This window comes from Halyomorpha halys, unplaced genomic scaffold, assembly GCF_000696795.3.
Source record: "Halyomorpha halys isolate HHAL.00 unplaced genomic scaffold, Hhal_1.1 Scaffold946.1, whole genome shotgun sequence".
NCBI classification, from domain to species: domain Eukaryota; kingdom Metazoa; phylum Arthropoda; class Insecta; order Hemiptera; family Pentatomidae; genus Halyomorpha; species Halyomorpha halys.
Genome location: NW_027107439.1, coordinates 388,717 through 407,031, shown reverse-complemented (window position 1 = coordinate 407,031; position 18,315 = coordinate 388,717). Strand labels below are relative to the sequence as shown.

The 18,315-nt window shown below is 31.5% G+C and overlaps 1 protein-coding gene across 6 annotated transcripts in view; it reads left to right on the top strand.

Annotated features, from left to right (window-relative positions):
• The window catches only part of Zasp52 (Z band alternatively spliced PDZ-motif protein 52), a 128,236-nt gene that overhangs the window by 88,210 nt on the left and 21,711 nt on the right, over positions 1 to 18,315 (top strand). For 3 of the 6 annotated variants that reach the window (XM_067045720.1, XM_067045718.1, XM_014431123.1), the window contains exons 2-6: positions 5,303 to 5,454; positions 9,102 to 9,279; positions 15,033 to 15,163; positions 15,312 to 15,412; positions 17,852 to 18,032. In XM_067045720.1, the coding sequence (XP_066901821.1) occupies positions 5,303 to 5,454; positions 9,102 to 9,279; positions 15,033 to 15,163; positions 15,312 to 15,412; positions 17,852 to 18,032 (743 nt within the window). Of the gene's footprint in view, positions 1 to 5,302; positions 5,455 to 9,101; positions 9,280 to 14,196; positions 14,323 to 15,032; positions 15,164 to 15,311; positions 15,413 to 17,022; positions 17,159 to 17,851; positions 18,033 to 18,315 lie in introns of those variants that run through there. The other 3 variants (XM_067045721.1, XM_067045719.1, XM_067045722.1) reach the window with 2 other exon arrangements.

Sequence of the window (18,315 nt, the reverse complement as noted above, 5' to 3'; positions counted from 1 at the left end):
TAAATTAATGTTTGAAGTACCACCAATGGGTGGTTCCTTCCCAAGATTTTCAAGTGTATATGAAATATACTACATATTTACCTATTGTATTATTTTATACAGTTGTAAATTACATTAAATAAATAATTAAATAAAAAAAAAAAAAAACTATTCAGTTCGTCCAACACCATGAATCTTTGCAAGTATTGAACTTAGTGCATTGCATAAACTAAGTCTTTATACATCATACATTTTATATATTATTTTCAAAATAAGGAGTTTTATTAAAACAGTAGATAAGTCAAACCGCTGCATAGTCGACCTTCCATCTCACACATTTCATCTTGATATCAAAAGCTTGCATCAAAATTATTAGTTCTTTTTTTTTATAATCTCTTCCGTATGATTGATATCTGCGTCTGGATTTAAGACCGCGTTGATTTTTTATGACCGACTGCTTAAGGCTAAATAAGATCAGCATGCACAAGGTTGAGGGTACTAGAATGCCTGATGTGGGACGTTGTAGATTCTATTTCCACATTTATTATTTAAAGTTAATTGTTAAATGAATATTAACACTTGTGGTTAGGTTTGAACGGGGTCTCTATTTTTATATAGGTATGTATCATACCTTGCCTTATTCTAACCTTGTTTGTTTCTTAAAATACTAATAAACTAAAAACAATCTCTAAAGCATTAAATAGGGCTGAATCAAGGAGACATGAAAGATCGAGATTTTATTTTGTCAGATCTTAGTTTTAAATGGTATAGAAATGGAACCCTTTTGTTTGGTTACCTTTATCACCTATACTAAGGATGTGACGGCCGTGCTGGCTGGGAAATAAGTCCCAGAGTGCTCGATTCGGGGCGCTGTGGGTTCGATTCCCATCTAGAGCAGTCAATATTTACTGTTCGGCGGTCCCAAGAAATGATGAGTGACCCTATCACTCAATGGATTGAGCAGGATAGGGGGTGCGTTCTGGGGAATCAGATATCCTACTACAATGGCTATTTATAAAGGTGTGGTCCTGGGTATTCTGAGATACTCATCCCCTGCGTGGATCCAGAACCTCACGCAGGATCAAAATAGTGACCACCTTACAGAGATTGGATCTGCTGAGAGTCACGAAGTCATACAGAACGGTGTCACATGAGGCGGTGCAGCTGCTGGCCGGAGCGATACCCATGGGCATCCTCAGGGAGGATTTTCTCAAGAACGAAGTAAAGAGGCAGGGGCTGGTAGCGCTACCGGAGGGACTCCAAGAGAGGATTGGCGGGATAAGATGGACGGTGGCAGGCGAGCCAGAAAGGCGCTACTCTGAGGAATTCTTCCCTACCGTCCATTCAAGACTGAGAGCGTGGTGGGTCCTCCCAGATTATTAGGTCTCGCAGATCCTAACAGGACATGGTGGGTTCCGGCGAAAGCTGCAAAGTTTTCAGTCGTGCTGGCTGGGAAATAGGTCCAAGAGCGCTCGGTTCGGAGCGCTCTGGGTTCGATTCCCACCTGGAGCAGTCAATATTTACTGTTCGGCGGTCCCAAGAAATGAATCTTGACACCTCTCACCTTGGTTAGTACGCGGCGGCAATTCTACGACTAGTTTCCCCATCCAATACCATTCATCTATACTATTATCTAAATCTAACAAGTTCGTTATTTTGGACACGTTTGTTTCATAAACTAGCAGTATGATTTGAAAACCTATTTTTATGTTCGATATGTTTTTTATTTATGAATACTTTATGTTACATATACACCTCGCTACTACCTATAGGAACGGAGCAGTAACTGACTTATGAAAAATTTGCTGAAGTAAATGGCCTTAATCATTGCCGAGACAATATGTATGAAACAATAGTTTATATTTCTTCTTTTGATGGGTTTGAGAAAATAGTTATTCAAACTGGATAACAAAAGATATAAAAAGTTGTTTTCATTTTCAAATACCTCGAAAACTATACATCTTCCGGAATATTATACCTGCTCATTATTGTTTAGATTAATTTTCAACTTTATCAGGAAAACGTGTCAATAATACTCATTTTATTTTTCGTAACAGCTGTTTTCGGTTTTGTTCATGTTTCGTGAAGCAAATAATAGTTTGCGCTAGCCATAGAGATAGAAACTGCCAACGATAAGTTTCGAGGAAAGATGACTCGACGCCGCCATTACCTTTACATTAATATCCCTCCGACATTACAACACTTTTTATCTGCCTTCCCTTGAGGTCAGACCTTATGTTCACCGACACTTGCGGTTTCCAAACTCTACCGGCTTTGGTTTTTTTTTCCCCCCCTCCTTTACTATTTTTTTTTCATCTACCTTTTCGTGCCAGGACGATACGAGTCATTATGTCTTTTTCATATGGATTGGTAATATCAGAAAATAAAATCTCAACTATTGGTATTTTTTTTTAATTTACTCTTTGTCAGATAATAAACTCATTAAAAAAAAAAAATCAACTTGAGCCAATTTTGGATATTATAATATTATAAAGTATTATTAAGGCTATTATAAACTTACAAATGATTTATGGAACTGCCAAAAAACATTCTATAGATACGAACAATTCTATCTATGTTTTTTATAGTGATAACTAGATACCGTATTTTTATATGCAGTAAAAAACCCAAAATGTGCGAAATTGTATTACACCCAAATCGCGCAAAAATTATGCAATTTATAATATTAATATGTACACGGTAAGCTTATCCACCCTTTTATAAAATAAAATAAACAACCACATTTGTACAAACAAATTTTTTCACGAATCATAGTCAAATTAGTAAATTGTAAAACGTAACTTGCTAACTCTCGCAGTAATCCCAAAAAGGCAAATTTCATGGATTAAAAATAGAAGTTGTGTCAATGGAACTTTTTATGATAAGAATTTCTGTCGATGTTCAGCTGACTTTGAAACAAAGGAACAAAAGATGCAATTGCTCGAAATTCTAGTAATAACAGACTCACCAACCTTTCCATTAAATCCAAACTCCACATACGAATATACTCATCCCGACAGTTTCAAATTCGTTCAATCTACCGACAGTTTTACAAAATACTACTCGAATACAATAACAAATATACGATATGGTAACAACCTAAATTTATGGTATCAAATGGCTAAATCTGAAGAGAAGTTGGATGAGGGATCTCCTAGCCAAATGAGTTAGGAGATTGTATCCCTCATGCCATTTGTTATTGCACCATCATCAGCTTTTGCAGACCAGCGACATCATATGGGGATGGAGGTTTCATAGCAAAGCTTGTGTTGAGCAGTGCTAAGTTACAGGTGCGATATAAATGTTAAGTAATGTTACTAAAAAAATATTTAAATTTAATAACTGAGGCAATCCCACATTTCCTTATAAATCTGTTGTTAGCACACCTTGATACACTAAAATTACTGAGCATAAGAGCATTTCCTTTAAAGCATTTCCCTTAATTTATTGTTTTAATGAAGGGTTTTTGTTAATATTTCTTTCACAAAGCAAAAGAATTCCGAAAAAAAAAAACTTAAATTCGTATGATTTGACTATTTTTGGATTTTTTTTTATTCCATAATTCATAATATAGTAACAAAACAGTTAACTAAAAAGACACAATGAAAAAATATAACTGATTTTGCAATTGAACGCCTCGATATGAAGTATCTAAATCACAAACTCATATTATTCATCTCAGTTAACATTTATAGTAAACATGAAAAATCCGTAGTTTAAATAAAACAAGATTTTTTAGTTGATTTTTGTTTCTTAAAAATGTAATGTTGTGTGGCTAAATTACATTTCTAGGATAAGAAATGAATGTTTAAAAAAAATGTATTTCTCAATTAAATATTTTAAATACTAAAATAAAAATTAATTAGATTTAAAAAAGGATTAAGTTCGTTCTTTCACTATTTTAATCTTTATCGTTGGATTATAACCTTATGGTCACAACTTTTTTTGCGAGTTTGTTCTTTTGTTTTTTTACTCTAATTAAGGTCTCAGTTTAACGATAGTCTTATATTTATTTTGAAATTATTGGCCGCAACTTAAATAAATAATAAATGCTTTACCGCCTGGGATACGTGGTGTTGGAAGTGCACATCCACTGCAGTTTTGATGGCAATGGAATCGCTTCTCTTGCGGTTTCATATTCGTAATGGCTCTTGGCAATCTCATTTCCTTTTTCAGCTGTACACTGCCTTCTCGATGGATGCTGTCCATTTCTATCTCAAACTGCTGATGATTCTTCAATAAATATTCTCCCTTGTCATAGAACCTCTTTCTCCACAGTTTTCACCCAAATCTTTGAGGCTTTCTACATTAGGATCTTTATTCTGCCTCTCTTTTCATGATTACAAGAGAAAACTGATATGAATGCGTATTCTATTTTTTGAATGTTCAGTTTCAACTATGCAATAGATAGTTTCCTACCTCGTTTGCCAACTTGTGATATTATACACGTGTTCAGACTGTGTGCTCTAATAGTTAGTAAGTAGTTCTAATAGTTAGTATGATTATAAGCGATTTAAGTAATATGAATATGTACAGTGAAACTTCTCTTAACGAACACCTCCCCTCAACAAAACCCTCTTTTGACGGACAATTTAATTAAATTTTACTGATGTAATGCATTTAAACCCCTCTATTACAAAATTCCTCCAATCCAGTTTTATTCTCGATCAGGACTTTTTCACTCCTCTATCACGGACTTCAATTAAAAAATAAAAGTTTGCAAACTCAAGATTTTAGAATTCACAGGTAATGCGGGCACTAAAGAGACTTAGTTATTGTGGAGTATACAAAATTTTATTGTGTGTATACATCATTCAGTGTACATACCCACAAAAATTAAACTCCTATCTCTTAAAATTTGAGTTTTTAGGATTCAAGGTAGGCAGAATCGAAAAATCGAATATAAGATCATACGTCTACGGTGTATCTGTTTTCTATACGATTTAACAGGACCAATTTTTCATTAATTTTTCACCATAGCCACAGGTTACGAAATGTCTGAGAAAGGATGCCTTTATTATTTTTTAATAATATAAAATAGTTTTATTGTTTGATTTTTCAAGACTTATGTGGTATTATAGCTTCATTTATTTTTTTTTCTTTCTGTATTTACCCCTTCTCTACGCATACCTCTATATAACGGACAAAACCATCTTCTCCATAGATGTCAGTTATATAGAAGTTCCTCTGTATTTCAATAGTTCTATATTTATATGAAAGTACAAATACCTAATCTCCATTATAGTGTTGTATTTTAATGACATCATTTATTATAAATGACGTAAAATATATGACGTTGCATTATAGCTGTGGTTCTTTCCAGGTGAATGGAGGAAGCCTGGCGGAACGGGCAGGGCTCTTGGTCGGTGACGCCGTGATCCGGGTGAACAACGTCGACGTGTCGGACATGAGGCACAAGGAGGCGCAAGACACCATCGTCAGGGCGGGCAACAACTTCGAAGTCACAGTACAGAGGTACTTTGTCCCGAGCTCTTAAAGTCAACTTAGCTTCTAAGGACAAACCTTACTTTATTCATATCAATGATTGAGGTATTTTTCAAAATATGAAGGAGATGGATGGTCGAGGGTGCGGTCAAAAGTAACAAAAAATTGTTAATAACTATTTATTTCCCGACGTTTCCCCCCACTTTGCAGGGCTTATTCATCAGGGCTAAAAAAGATACAAAATAACTAAAAATATCTTGGCAATCTAGAATAAAAGAATACAACGAAGTAAACTAAGGTGGGGTTAAAAATTAAGTCAATGTAAGTAAAAAAAATTATATAAAAATGAACAAAAATAAGAAGAAATAAGATGTACAATAACGTATACGTATAAAAAATAAATACCATGGACTATTAGATCTAAAATGAACGGGAGTCAAAACACGTAAAAATAGAAAAAAAGGTAATAAGAAAGATAAAAACAAAAATTATATACACTAAGAGACGGAAAATCAAGGAAGTAAAATGAGAATACATAAAAGTTAAGAAAGAGTAAATAAAAATATAAATAATAAAAATAGAAGAATCAGATCCAGCACGTCATATCTATCGAATCATATCCGCCTCACTCGTTCGCCGTCTTTTATAAACGACAGGTGGATGAATCTGATTTGTTCTTAGCCTAATGAAACCCTGCAAAGTGGAGCAAAACGTCGGAAGATCAATAGCTGTTAACGTCTTCTGATCGCACCCCCGAATATCTGATTCATATGCTGAAAACATTATTGGTTGGATATTAGTTGTACACATATCAATTTATTTATTATAACTAAAATAATTCATAACAATGAAACTCTTTGGACGCCAATAGCTCCTAAACAAATTTTAACGGACAAACCTTCATAGGGAATTTATTTTTGCATGCATACATTTATTTGAAACATACTGTATACAATTATTTCACTACATTTTCTATACATTTATTTGAAACATACTGTATACAATTATTTCACTACATTTTCTATACATTTATTTGAAACATACTGTATACAATTATTTCACTTCATTTTCTATAAATGACGGTAGAACTATAAGACTTAACTATAATAAAAATTTTGAAAAATGCGTAAAATATACAGTTAAAAAAGTACAGGAGATACATAAAAAAAAAAAAAATGAAGAAGAAAGTAGAGATTAAATAAACGTCTTGAAAGAATAAATATAAATAAAAACAATAATAATAATATTAAATGACAATAAATGTGAAAAATGAAATAAATGTATACGTATTAAATTTTAGATATATTTCTAGTTTTATATCCAAATAGACTAACTTATTGACAATTTGATTTACGAATTTTCAACTGAAATTGAATTTGCATTTCTTGTAATTTATTTATTTTTTAAAGAAATACGAAATACTGATTTAGACTTTGATGATATCCATCAGATAATGTAAGACTGGCTACTAGCGTTCTACGATTCTATTGGCTTTGCTCCAAACTTCTAAGAATTTAAAATTACATTTGACTTTTAATTCTAATGCAACAGCCTTGTTTATTTTTGGCTTAGAGTTTGCTCTGCTTACTCATCTGTGAAAATTACATTCCGAAGGCTACCACATCGCATACATGTTATCTGACCAACTTTGGCTAAATATATTTTTATTTATAGGAAATGGACGTAAGTTTTTATAGTGCATAGTGAATTTTAATCTCATTTATTTTTTTTCAGTACTTGATAGTTCCATTTAATCAAAGTTTTTCCTATTCGATTCAGTAATTCATTGTTAATTACCTAAAAGACGAATATTTTAAAGATATATCTGTCGCTTGAATATATCATTCAATTGATCCTCACTACGTCACCATCATTAAATGGTAAAATTAAAAAATTGATGATTAAGAAATATGTAATTCATAAATATTACGAGTTACTGAAAAAAAAACTAATTTATTTAAATAAAAAAATATTTATACATATAGGTAACAACATATAAAAATGAATTAAAAATCATTCGTTATTTAATCAGTTTTTCCCGAATCATATCCACTTATGTTGCGAAAAAATGGAAAATAAATTATGTATACTATATATATTTGTTTTAGAACGGCATATCATTCCTTATCGTACAAGAGCCGGAAAGAAAAAAAGACAGTTACCTCATCCCTATTTTTGATTACTTTAATGAAAACTAGGTATAAATACTAGTCAAAATTGATGAGTCAGCCAAGTATAGGTAGGGGGAATAAAAACTGGCGGCTGTAATAAAACCTTTAAAAAACATTAAGTTTTAATTCGGAGATCTATATCTTAAAAACTATCAACAACACCAGAAAATCTAGAGAACATTATTTAAAGAAGAGTAAATTTGCTGAAATATTAGCCCTAAAAGAGCTATTTACATCCAATAGTTTTCGAGATATAGCTTTTTAAAAAGCAAAATTTCTTAAAAATCTACTGAAAGATTAGTAGTTAATTACTTTATTTTGAGAAATCTATATCTCAGGAACTATGTGATGTACAGATGTCTATTAGCACTCAAATTAAAGCTACCTTAATGGGCTATAAAGCAGTTTATGAACTTTACCTTCGTAGGAATACTAGTTTTCATGATATTTGCTAAAATAAATTGATTTATAGTTGTTCGGACAATAAGTTTGATTTATGAAAAACTTCATTTCAGAAACCATTGAACCTACACATGTCTAACACTGCTCAAATTAAAGCTAGTTAAATTTACTACAAAATAGTTAATTATGTTTATCTTGGTAGGAGTAGTAGTTTTTATGATATTTGACAAAATAAACTCACAAAATGTTAATTTCTAGTTTTTTGTATAAAATGTTGGATTTTAAAAAAATATATCTCTAGATCCATAAGACACACATATGTCTGCCAACACTCAAAATAAACGAAATTTAACTTACTCTAAAGTAGTTTATTACACTTATCTTCGTAGGGGTAGTAGTTTTTATGATATTCACATATAAACATACATTTGGCAAATGAAAGTTTGTGCGAACAACTATAAATCAATTTATTTTAGCAAATTTCATGTAAACTAGTATTCTTACGAAGATAAACATCATAAACTACTTTATACCTCATTAAACTAGCTTTAATTTGAGTGCTAATAGACATCTGTACGTCAAATGGTTTTTAAGGTATAAAGTTTTGAAAATAGATTCACTAACTACTGATCTATCAGTACGTCCCATACATTTTTATGAAATGATGCTTTTTAAAAAGCTATATCTCGAAAACTATTTAACGTAAATAACTCTATTAGGGCTCATATTTTAGCAAATTTACTCTTCTTTAAATGGCGTTCTCTTAGGTTTTCTTGTGTTGTTCCTACTTTTTAAGATATAGAGCTCCGAATGAAAAATTAGTTTTTTTTTTATCGCTTTGAAACAGCCGCCATTTTGTATTCCCCCTACCTATAATTGGCAGATTCATCAATTTTGGCCAGTAATTATACATAGTTTTCATTAAAGTAATCAAAAATAGATAACTTGCCTTTTTTCTCCTCTTGGGCTCTTGTACTAATAGGATAGGGTATAATAAGAATCAAATATTTTAGTTAATAACTGTCTTCTGCCATATTGTATCACTCAAATCTTTTATAAGCAAATTTTAGAGATGTCTTTGACAAAAGTATCCAACCTTTGCAGAGGTTCAGGCAGCACGTGGAAGCCCCACGTGAGCCCCGTAGGAGGCGTGCCCACCCCTGGGAAGGCGTCCCCGATGGCCCCGGTCACCAAGACATCCCTGGCCGCTACCAAAGCTCCGTCCACACCGATTGGATCCGGGCACAACCTTTCGCCGAAGCCCTTCGGAGCCGCACCTCAGGTACTAACTATTTTCATAGCTAATATTGTTCTAAAGTATCTTTAGATATCTGGAGGGCAGTTGCTCTTTGGACTAATCATTTAAATATAATTGTGATTCCAAAAACAAAGCTCTCAATTAACCTGTTAACGCTTCGCCGATTTAAGCAAAACAAAAGGGCAGAACAAATAATATCCTCTGAAAGAAGACAAGAGGCATCACATCTCACATCAACAACCAGAAAGACCCATGAACTGTAGGAAGTACACCTTTCCAAGGCATTTCAACACCTATTGGTATATTGTAGGGTGGCGTACTCTTGACGTATAATCACTAGTTAATGTTTCTTCTGTTGTGAGATGTGCTGTTTTGCAGGCTGTACATGTGAAAGATGCTGCCTTTTGTAAACTGTTGATGTGAGATGCGCTGTATCTAGTTTCAATTTATGCATTGTTGACTTTTTATGTTCTGATGTCCTGATGACTATTTATATGTTCTCGTTTCAAAGTCGAACATTGAACACTGAAACAGGACCATATATACATCCTCCTAAAAATTTTCAAGTTTTTTATAACAACTACTATTACTTATGAAGAATTATTGTTTATGGATATAAAGGGATTATTTGTCATAATGGGGAGTTATTGATGTGGCCATGGATAAATGTTATGATTAGAGTCCGGATTTTCGTAAGGTAAAATATGTATTAAGCACTAAAATCCTGCAATAATCAACTTTATAGTCAAATTTATTATAATAATACATTGAAAGCATACATAACCTTAAATTTATGCAAACATGCATAAAAAACCTAAAATTTTGTCCATAGTTGAAGAGCTATAAAGAAACCAAATGTATTGATTTTATATTCCTATTAAGAAGGCTGGAAATCAATTTTTTAACTTCTTAAAAGTACCTCAATTTCAAGTTTTAGTAAAGTATTCAAGGCACTTTGCAAAAAGAAGTATTTCAAAATATTCTTTAAAGAAAAAAGTTCCTTTTTCCCCTAATATGTTTAATATGTATAATAGCTTTTCTTGCGCTTATCTTTTGGATTGTGTACTTACATACGAATGAACCATTAACCAAAAAACCAACGCATAAGAACTTTAAAAATTTTAATTACAAATGTACAAGTATATTCATATTGATCCGACAATTGATTTTTCGTATACTTTTTATTTAAAATAATAAACATAGGTAATATAATATAATGAAAGAAAATTGAAATTCCGGCCATCTGGGAATCCAAGTTAAAAACATAAACATTGGACCTTTTGCACAAGCTTATTCTTCACACTTTTTCATGGTTACCCGATCTCACTGGTTACTACTATTCCAAAATCATTCCATTTTTTTTTTTTAAATAATGAATTTGAAAGCATAAAAATGAAGAACAATAATTAACAGAATATTTAAAAATGTATATATATGTGTGTGTGTGTTTTATATTAAAAAAAAAATATTTCAAGCGTTAAATTGTATGCAACAAAAATCAACATTTTGCCCCAAAACTGCAACACGTGCATTTTGTGTAGGAAAAACACCAAAACGTGAATTTTTTGCAGCATAAAATTAGAGCTATTTGAATGTCTTTCCAATGATTAAAACATCTGTCGAGGTTTGACGGAATTGCAATTGAATTGAATGAAGCTGAAGTGAAACAAAAGTTGCAATTGCACGAAAATTCGGTCTCCGGTTAAGATAAAAGAAAAAATATTAAGTATCATCCTGAAGATGGCAGAACGCCGAAACGTCAGGTTATAATTGAATAACCTTTAAATAAATCATTAAGAAGGATGATACTGAACTTCCATTTAAAAAAAAGTTATATAATACTAGATCGCATTACATGTACAGGAACAATACTGTCATCATCCAAAATTAGAAATAATATATATTTATCATTGCGTGTGTAAATAAAAATCATTGCATCCGACCGGATCCAAAATCTAAAATTTCTCTATAATGTTGACCGAATTTTTCATCTCTCTTAAAACCTGGAGCATTTTAGTATTCTTCTGGGGTTATTCCCTGAAATTAGCTCTTTCCTAAAGGTTTGTGGAAAACTGACCTTCCTAAACAGTGTTTTCAGTATAACATATTTTCAGAATAATTAATTCTTTAGATAATCTTTTAATGCATTTTGAATAAAATTCTCAAATTTTCGGAGGACTGATAATAGTTAACAATAACTTTTCTGTTTTTTTGTTAGCCAGGCCGAAATGTTAAGTACTCCGTGGAGAGATAGATTCCATTAAACCCGCGTTGCATATAGTCACAACCGGGATTGCTCTTATTCATAAATAACTAATACTAAATTATATAAATTTGTATGTAATATGTCAAATAAATTATTGTGAAAAATTATTTAAAATTTAATTTAATCAAATGAACATATTGAATTGTGTACAGGCTAATTTTTTTTTCTGAAATTTATTTAAATTCTTAAGGAGAATCTTTATTGACATTTTAAGCCACATGATTAATATTTCAATAATTTATGTATCATAATTACCTCCGAAGCGAGTACAAAATAATTTATGAATAAACATATAACTTACTTTTTTTTAAATAATATTATATAAATAAATAACATTTAAAACTAATAATTACTTCGCTTGAGCAGTTCCCTTTTATATTTTTGGTCGGTTAACTTTTTAATATTTTATAGTTGTTTGTCGTAAAATGTTATTATTGATGATATAAAAGGTCTTAGATATATTTGTTATGTTTTGTGATTTGTATTCTATTGATATATTGTGGAACTATACTATACTATAGCTCAATACTGTACACAAAGTATTGTGTACAGTATTGAGCTCTTGTTGCTTGACGGTCCATTGATCTTCCTCAAGTTCCCACGACCTGGTCGAACTGAGGAGGTTTGTCGGTTCCATTCATTTCACATCGGACTCCCGGGTTTCAGTTCCGTCACACTTCGCCTAAAATTATTTCCTAGATCCGCCCTAAAAGATACCGAATTTCTATTAATTTATATACATTGCCCAACAATTTACATTTCTCTCATAGATGAGATGCTACTAGCTACTGTCCTTGGTCATAGTAATAAACTCAAACTACTAGATTAAATATTGAATTTGAAATCAAATATATTTCTTGAACAAGACCCAATAAGTGAACAGTGGTATATAATAGAATAACAGCTGATAGTATCAAGTCATAAACCATCCCATCTTCGTAAACATCAGTTTCATTTAACATCGCAGAACCCATATTTTTGCAGTTTTTATATAAGGTTTTGAGACACCAATGAAATAATAAAAAAAAGACAAATCTCGATACTGATAATAGACGAATGCTACAAAACAGGAAACTTAATATCACTAATTCTAAACTTAGGTACTTCAAAACATTTCCTAAGGCAAGTTGTTCCCAAGTATTTTTTATGGAACAGGACATGCCTTATGTAAAATAACAAAAGGGGTGAAAACATGACCTAAGAGAATGAATATAAAGGAATGGAAATTGTTTAACAGGTGTTATGATACAGCTCCACTGTTCTGCCCTACTCATGTCTGGTCCATGATGTAACCTGCCATTGTTGTCTTCGGTTGTCGTCTCTCCAACAGCATTCCCGGCCAGTGAGCAATTCTATTGATTGAAATCCTTCGGCGTTCTTGACCTCTTTAATAAATCTTTCAGCATCAGTAGTACAAAAATAATATCAATCTTGGCGGAAAATAATACCTCTATTTTCTTTCTTTGACCAAGAATCTTAAATCCTGTGATATTCTCGGTCAGGCTATTATTTTTTTTTTAGTTTTCAAACATAAAAATTTGAGAGCCATTAGACCTTTTTACCCAAAATAAATAGTTTAAAAAAATATCGCTTTGTGCTTTTCTTCCACTCTTAGTTTTTTTTTTTATTTATTTTATATTAAATTTATCTCCCCTTTAACATGCTTAACTTTCTTAAAATGTTTGGAGGTATGCTGCTATTAGTACAATGAAAAATACAAATAAATTCAAGAACAGAGTGTAGAACATTATACATGAAAAATCTGACTGAGAAATCAACATTTTTACAAATTATAACATAACTCAATCTTACTTAGATAAGAGAAGGTGAAATTGTGATAAACAATTAGTAAATGAAAATGCACAAAATACTGAATAACACGATTCGCACCAACTTACTTTTGGATTCTAAAACACTAGTTAAAAATACTGTCTGCTCAAGCTGTTACCTTTTCGCGCCTTATGCGAAATGGGCGGTACATGATCGATTAAGAATTAACAAAACGTGTTGATTTTTTTTTTTTTAAAATTTCTATTTAACTAAATTACTGGCCTAGGAAATTTTTATAAACAGTATTACAATATTACTAATTTAAACAATTAAAACTTATGATCATAAAACAATAATTAGTTTTACCTAAAAAATGAAAATTAAAAAACTGATTTAGTACTTATTGTTTTTTGGTACATTTGGTACGCACCCCTTTTAGTGCCCCTTCTCTTTCCTTTCAAATCTCAAAAATATTGTTCTAAAGGCACATAATAAAACATAGAAACGGGTACACTTTAAATGACAAGGTTCTTCAATAACTATTATGTAGGAGTGGACTAGTTTTCCTTTTGTGGAATTTTTCTAGAGCTACTGTTTTTACAAGTTCTTAAATTGGCATGAATATAGTGAATAATATAATATTAATATAGCTCTTAAATTGTTATGAATATAGTGAAGCACACACCACCTTTAATATTAGCATATTATCTTTATTGTGGTGAGAGCCATACCATCCCATGGGCCTGTTGACCACTTGAAGACCATATTTAGTGTAATTGTTCGCAAGTGCTCATGATACAGAACAGACCCCAGTCCTTGAAGCCAAGGGTGTTGCAATATATTTGGCTGAGACATCTGTCGATAGGAGTGTGTCAAATGCAAGGATATATAATCGGTGCCAATTCTATTGCCTAATTGTCACACTGTGGTCAGCTGTATCCTCCACCTGACCTCCTGGTATTAGTCTCTTTCCATTGTCAATGGTGATTGGTGCTGAGTTAGGAATTACCATTAGGATCTGATAAATTACTGTAAGTACTAATGAGTGCAATGGAAACCCCTCTAGTACCTAGGTGTTGTTATGGATTTAATTTTTATAATTTTGAGGTGAAACTGAAAAAAATGGTACTTTGCCATTTTTTCTTCACTCTCAATGAAATGAGCCATTCCATCATTTAACAGTTTACATTCAATTCCATTGGCCAGCCTGTGTCAAAATTACTCAGCCTTAACACAAACAAATTAGTATAGAATGATATTTACAAACAAGAAGTTCTGAATATAGCTCATACCCTTATTTCTATAAAAACAGATAAAGTATTGATTTTCTCTTTAAAACAGTATAGAATCATGTAAATCACAAAATAGATACCATCCCTATAATAAATACCATATTTTGAAATTTTTTGTGTAATAACTTGTTTTGATTAACTTTTAGGGTTTATCATTAATAAGTAAAATATCAAAAATACTTTAATAATTCTTTAAGAACATTTGTTGGGAACTTGAAAAATGTATAAATCAGAAATATGAAATCTATCATTGAGCAGAAATTAATTAATTCCTTTAAAGTGAATCTTATAATCTTTTATTAAAATTGATAATTTACTTTATGAACTTTGATTTTTTTCTTAATGATTAAATCCTTGTGAAAATTTTCTAGCCCTGGTTAAGAAGTTGTTGTATTGAAAAATATACGGACATAATGCTATAAGATGTTTTTACAATCTATTCTTTACAGGTTAATGGCGATGCTGCTGTAAAAGCAATTGTCAATAAGCAATATAATACTCCTGTAGGGATGTACAGTGAAGAGATTATAGCAGAAACACTTTCGGCCCAGGCCGAAGTACTAGTAGGAGGAGCCATTGGGTGAGTTTTCTCTGTTAATTTTAATTTTTAAAAATAAGAATTGCAATTTTCTTTTTTATCAGATTAGATGTATAAAATTAAACTATATGTTTCATTATTAGACTTTAAATTGGTTTCTTATATTGTATATTGATTTTTAATATTCTAGAGTCAACTTCATGAAGAATGAAAAAACATATGATTCCCAGAAAAGTGAAGTTTTCAAAATGGTACAAGAAGTCGACAAGGAGCCAAGAACACCAGAACCAGGTAAATATGTTTTAAATTATATAAATTTTTATGGTAAATTGAATATATTAAATCCTATAAACTTTTTAATATTGTCTACCCAAACATAGATTGTTTTCTTATGGAAATTTTGAAACATAATTAATGAAGCATTATTTTCAAAAATGTATTTTATATTTGTTAAATGTGAGTGTTAAGATTTTGGGAGTTGTAAAGGTGATCATTTTTTGGATCTCACTAAATATAGGTGCATATAGATTGGGTATGATTTTGTAACGATGAAATTTCCCACATGAAGAAGCAATGCTTTGTAATAATGTAGAACTTATGAAAAGGTGGACTTAATGCACCAAAGAAATATCAAAGTGAAAAGAAGTTAGAGTTTTCCTTTCAGTCTAACAAATAGAATATGATCGATCAGAAGTTTGAGAGATGGTGAACATCATTATATCCCGGATAGTTTTGGTATCTGGGCCAAGTAGAGGATGTCAGAAGATTGGTTAAAGTAATTATGTATCCTATCTACAAAAGAATAAAATTACAGTGTAGAAGGTCAGAATTATTATGGAATCCACTTTCTTGGAACTTTTTACTAGATAATCTCCACCGTGATATGTAAAAGGCTTAAGAAAAGGTGGGGAATGAAAGATTAGAATATTAATGGGGATTCACTACATCAACTATTGGGGAGCAAGGTGGCTCAGTGAGTAAGGTACGTTGCTACTAACTCCAAGGACCCGAGGTTGAACCCGGTTGTAGCATATAATTATTTATTCTGTTACTTTAGCCATTAACCCTATCAATTTGGATTTTGTTCATCAGAATTAATTCCGTTATTTCATACAAAAATAATTAAATTGTAAAAATTTTAACAGAAGTCATTACACAACAGAAATTTTACAAACCCTAATGGGGGTCCACCCAATCTCATTAAATGGATAAGAAATACATGTTGTCATATTATTTGGGGATAGATACTAATGGGTCAATTATTTTTATATTTGACATTAAAGTCACAGGTTATCCCAAGATGATTCTCAAAACTTGGCTTGAACTTACCATTCACCATATTGGCAGCCAATTACAAGTTCCATATCATATTTATGAAGATATAGGCTAAATATAAAGGCAGTTTTGGAATCATTATACCAAATGCAACAAACATATCATATTTTTTTTTTTCAAAATTCCTCTGTTTAGATATCTGTCAATATTTATAAATTATCATTTAAATAACAAACCATTTTGTATTAATTCACAGATTTTTTTGCTTTGACTTATTGCTATAGATTCAGTCTAGTATGATAAATAATATTCTTATTTAATAGTCGAATAGTATAGTAGATAGCAATTATACTGTAACTGAAGCAGTTTGATTTCAATTCTGTCACCTCGAAGTTTACTCCTGGATCTACCATTTATAAATCTTGAAAGATTTATGTTTGATAAGTGAAAAAAAATTATGAGTTCTGATTTTGGGTAGCCCTAGCAACTCCAAGGCACACATTTTCTTGTTTCCAAAGTACCTTAAATAAAATTGGGGTTCCTTATAAATTTAAATATGATATTAATTAAAAGATTATAGAAAATAATTTTTGTAGTGAGCATGTATTAACAAGTTGCTTCCCCAGAAACAGGTAGTGTTGCATTGAACAGCCTTCGCCACGTGCCACCACCTGAGCCAAGAGTACCTACTGCACCCAGCACACAGCCCACACAGTTACCACCAGGACAAAACATTTGTGCTGACTGCGAGCGTCTTATTGTGTAAGTCTTGATCTGGCCTTCCAGTTCAGATGGCATACTCTTTTTTTTCTTTTTCTCTCTCTCTTTTTTTTGATGACAAGATACTTATGGTCTAGGTGATTTTTTTGAACATTAATTAAATATTTAGAATGGACTTTATCTAAAGCCTGGAACATCAACATCTGTCAATTCCTCATTTTAATATAATTTTCTCTTCTTCAGCAATATGAATAAATAGATGTGATTACTATGATAATGAGTCAACAAAATTTTTCCAAGTCCCTGCCTAACTTACTTGTTTTGGAGTTTAAAAAATTTATTGAAAAAATGTTTTAACAGGGTCTCTATTCCCAATTTGATTGTTCCTCTCCCTTACTATTCTAAACTAATGGACTTTTTCCGATTAAATTTTTGTTATTAAGTTTATAATCATGAAAAATTTACAATTTATGACTATTATTTCAGGTTATTGAACTAATTCTATTGATGTATTAGTTGTTAAAAGTTTGCTAATATCATGAAATTAAGTTTATCGGTTTAAAAAAAAAAAAAAAAAAAAAAAAAAGAGTTATGCCTATGAATGGTGACGCCTAAAGTTTTACTTTTCAGGTTCTGAATCAGCAATGATGCCATAGTTCTTCATTCCGCTAAAGATGGGGCAGTTTGTTTAGGCTTTCTTAACTATTATTATCATTAGCTTTTTATTATGCCTAGGATCCCTGTCTTCAGTTAAGTACTTCTCTCAACATTCTCATGCAATCGGTGGTAGGGCCACCTCTCCAAGACCCTTAACCCCATTGGCCAAGGAGATGGGTGCAGAGCCTAGCGTTCCAACTCCCCCAACAACAAGCGTCCAAGACAACCCTCCGTGCTCTTCCTGCGGCAAGCACATAGTGTGAGTCATCCTGTCCTGTAATCCTTACCTCCTCGATTGTATTTCCTATCCTTTATGCATTATCATTCTAATAAAAAAAAAAGTTATTTTAAAATGTTAAATTATATGAAGAATAAAACAATTCACTTGAAATAGTTATAAAAAAATAATCATGAAATTTATATTGTTTTCATAGTCATTATAAAATTGACTTAAACTTTACCGATTAAAAAATAATAATAAAACTATTTAAGTTTCAAGTGGATGTAACCATTCAAATTGAATAATAAGTTCTGTATTTCTG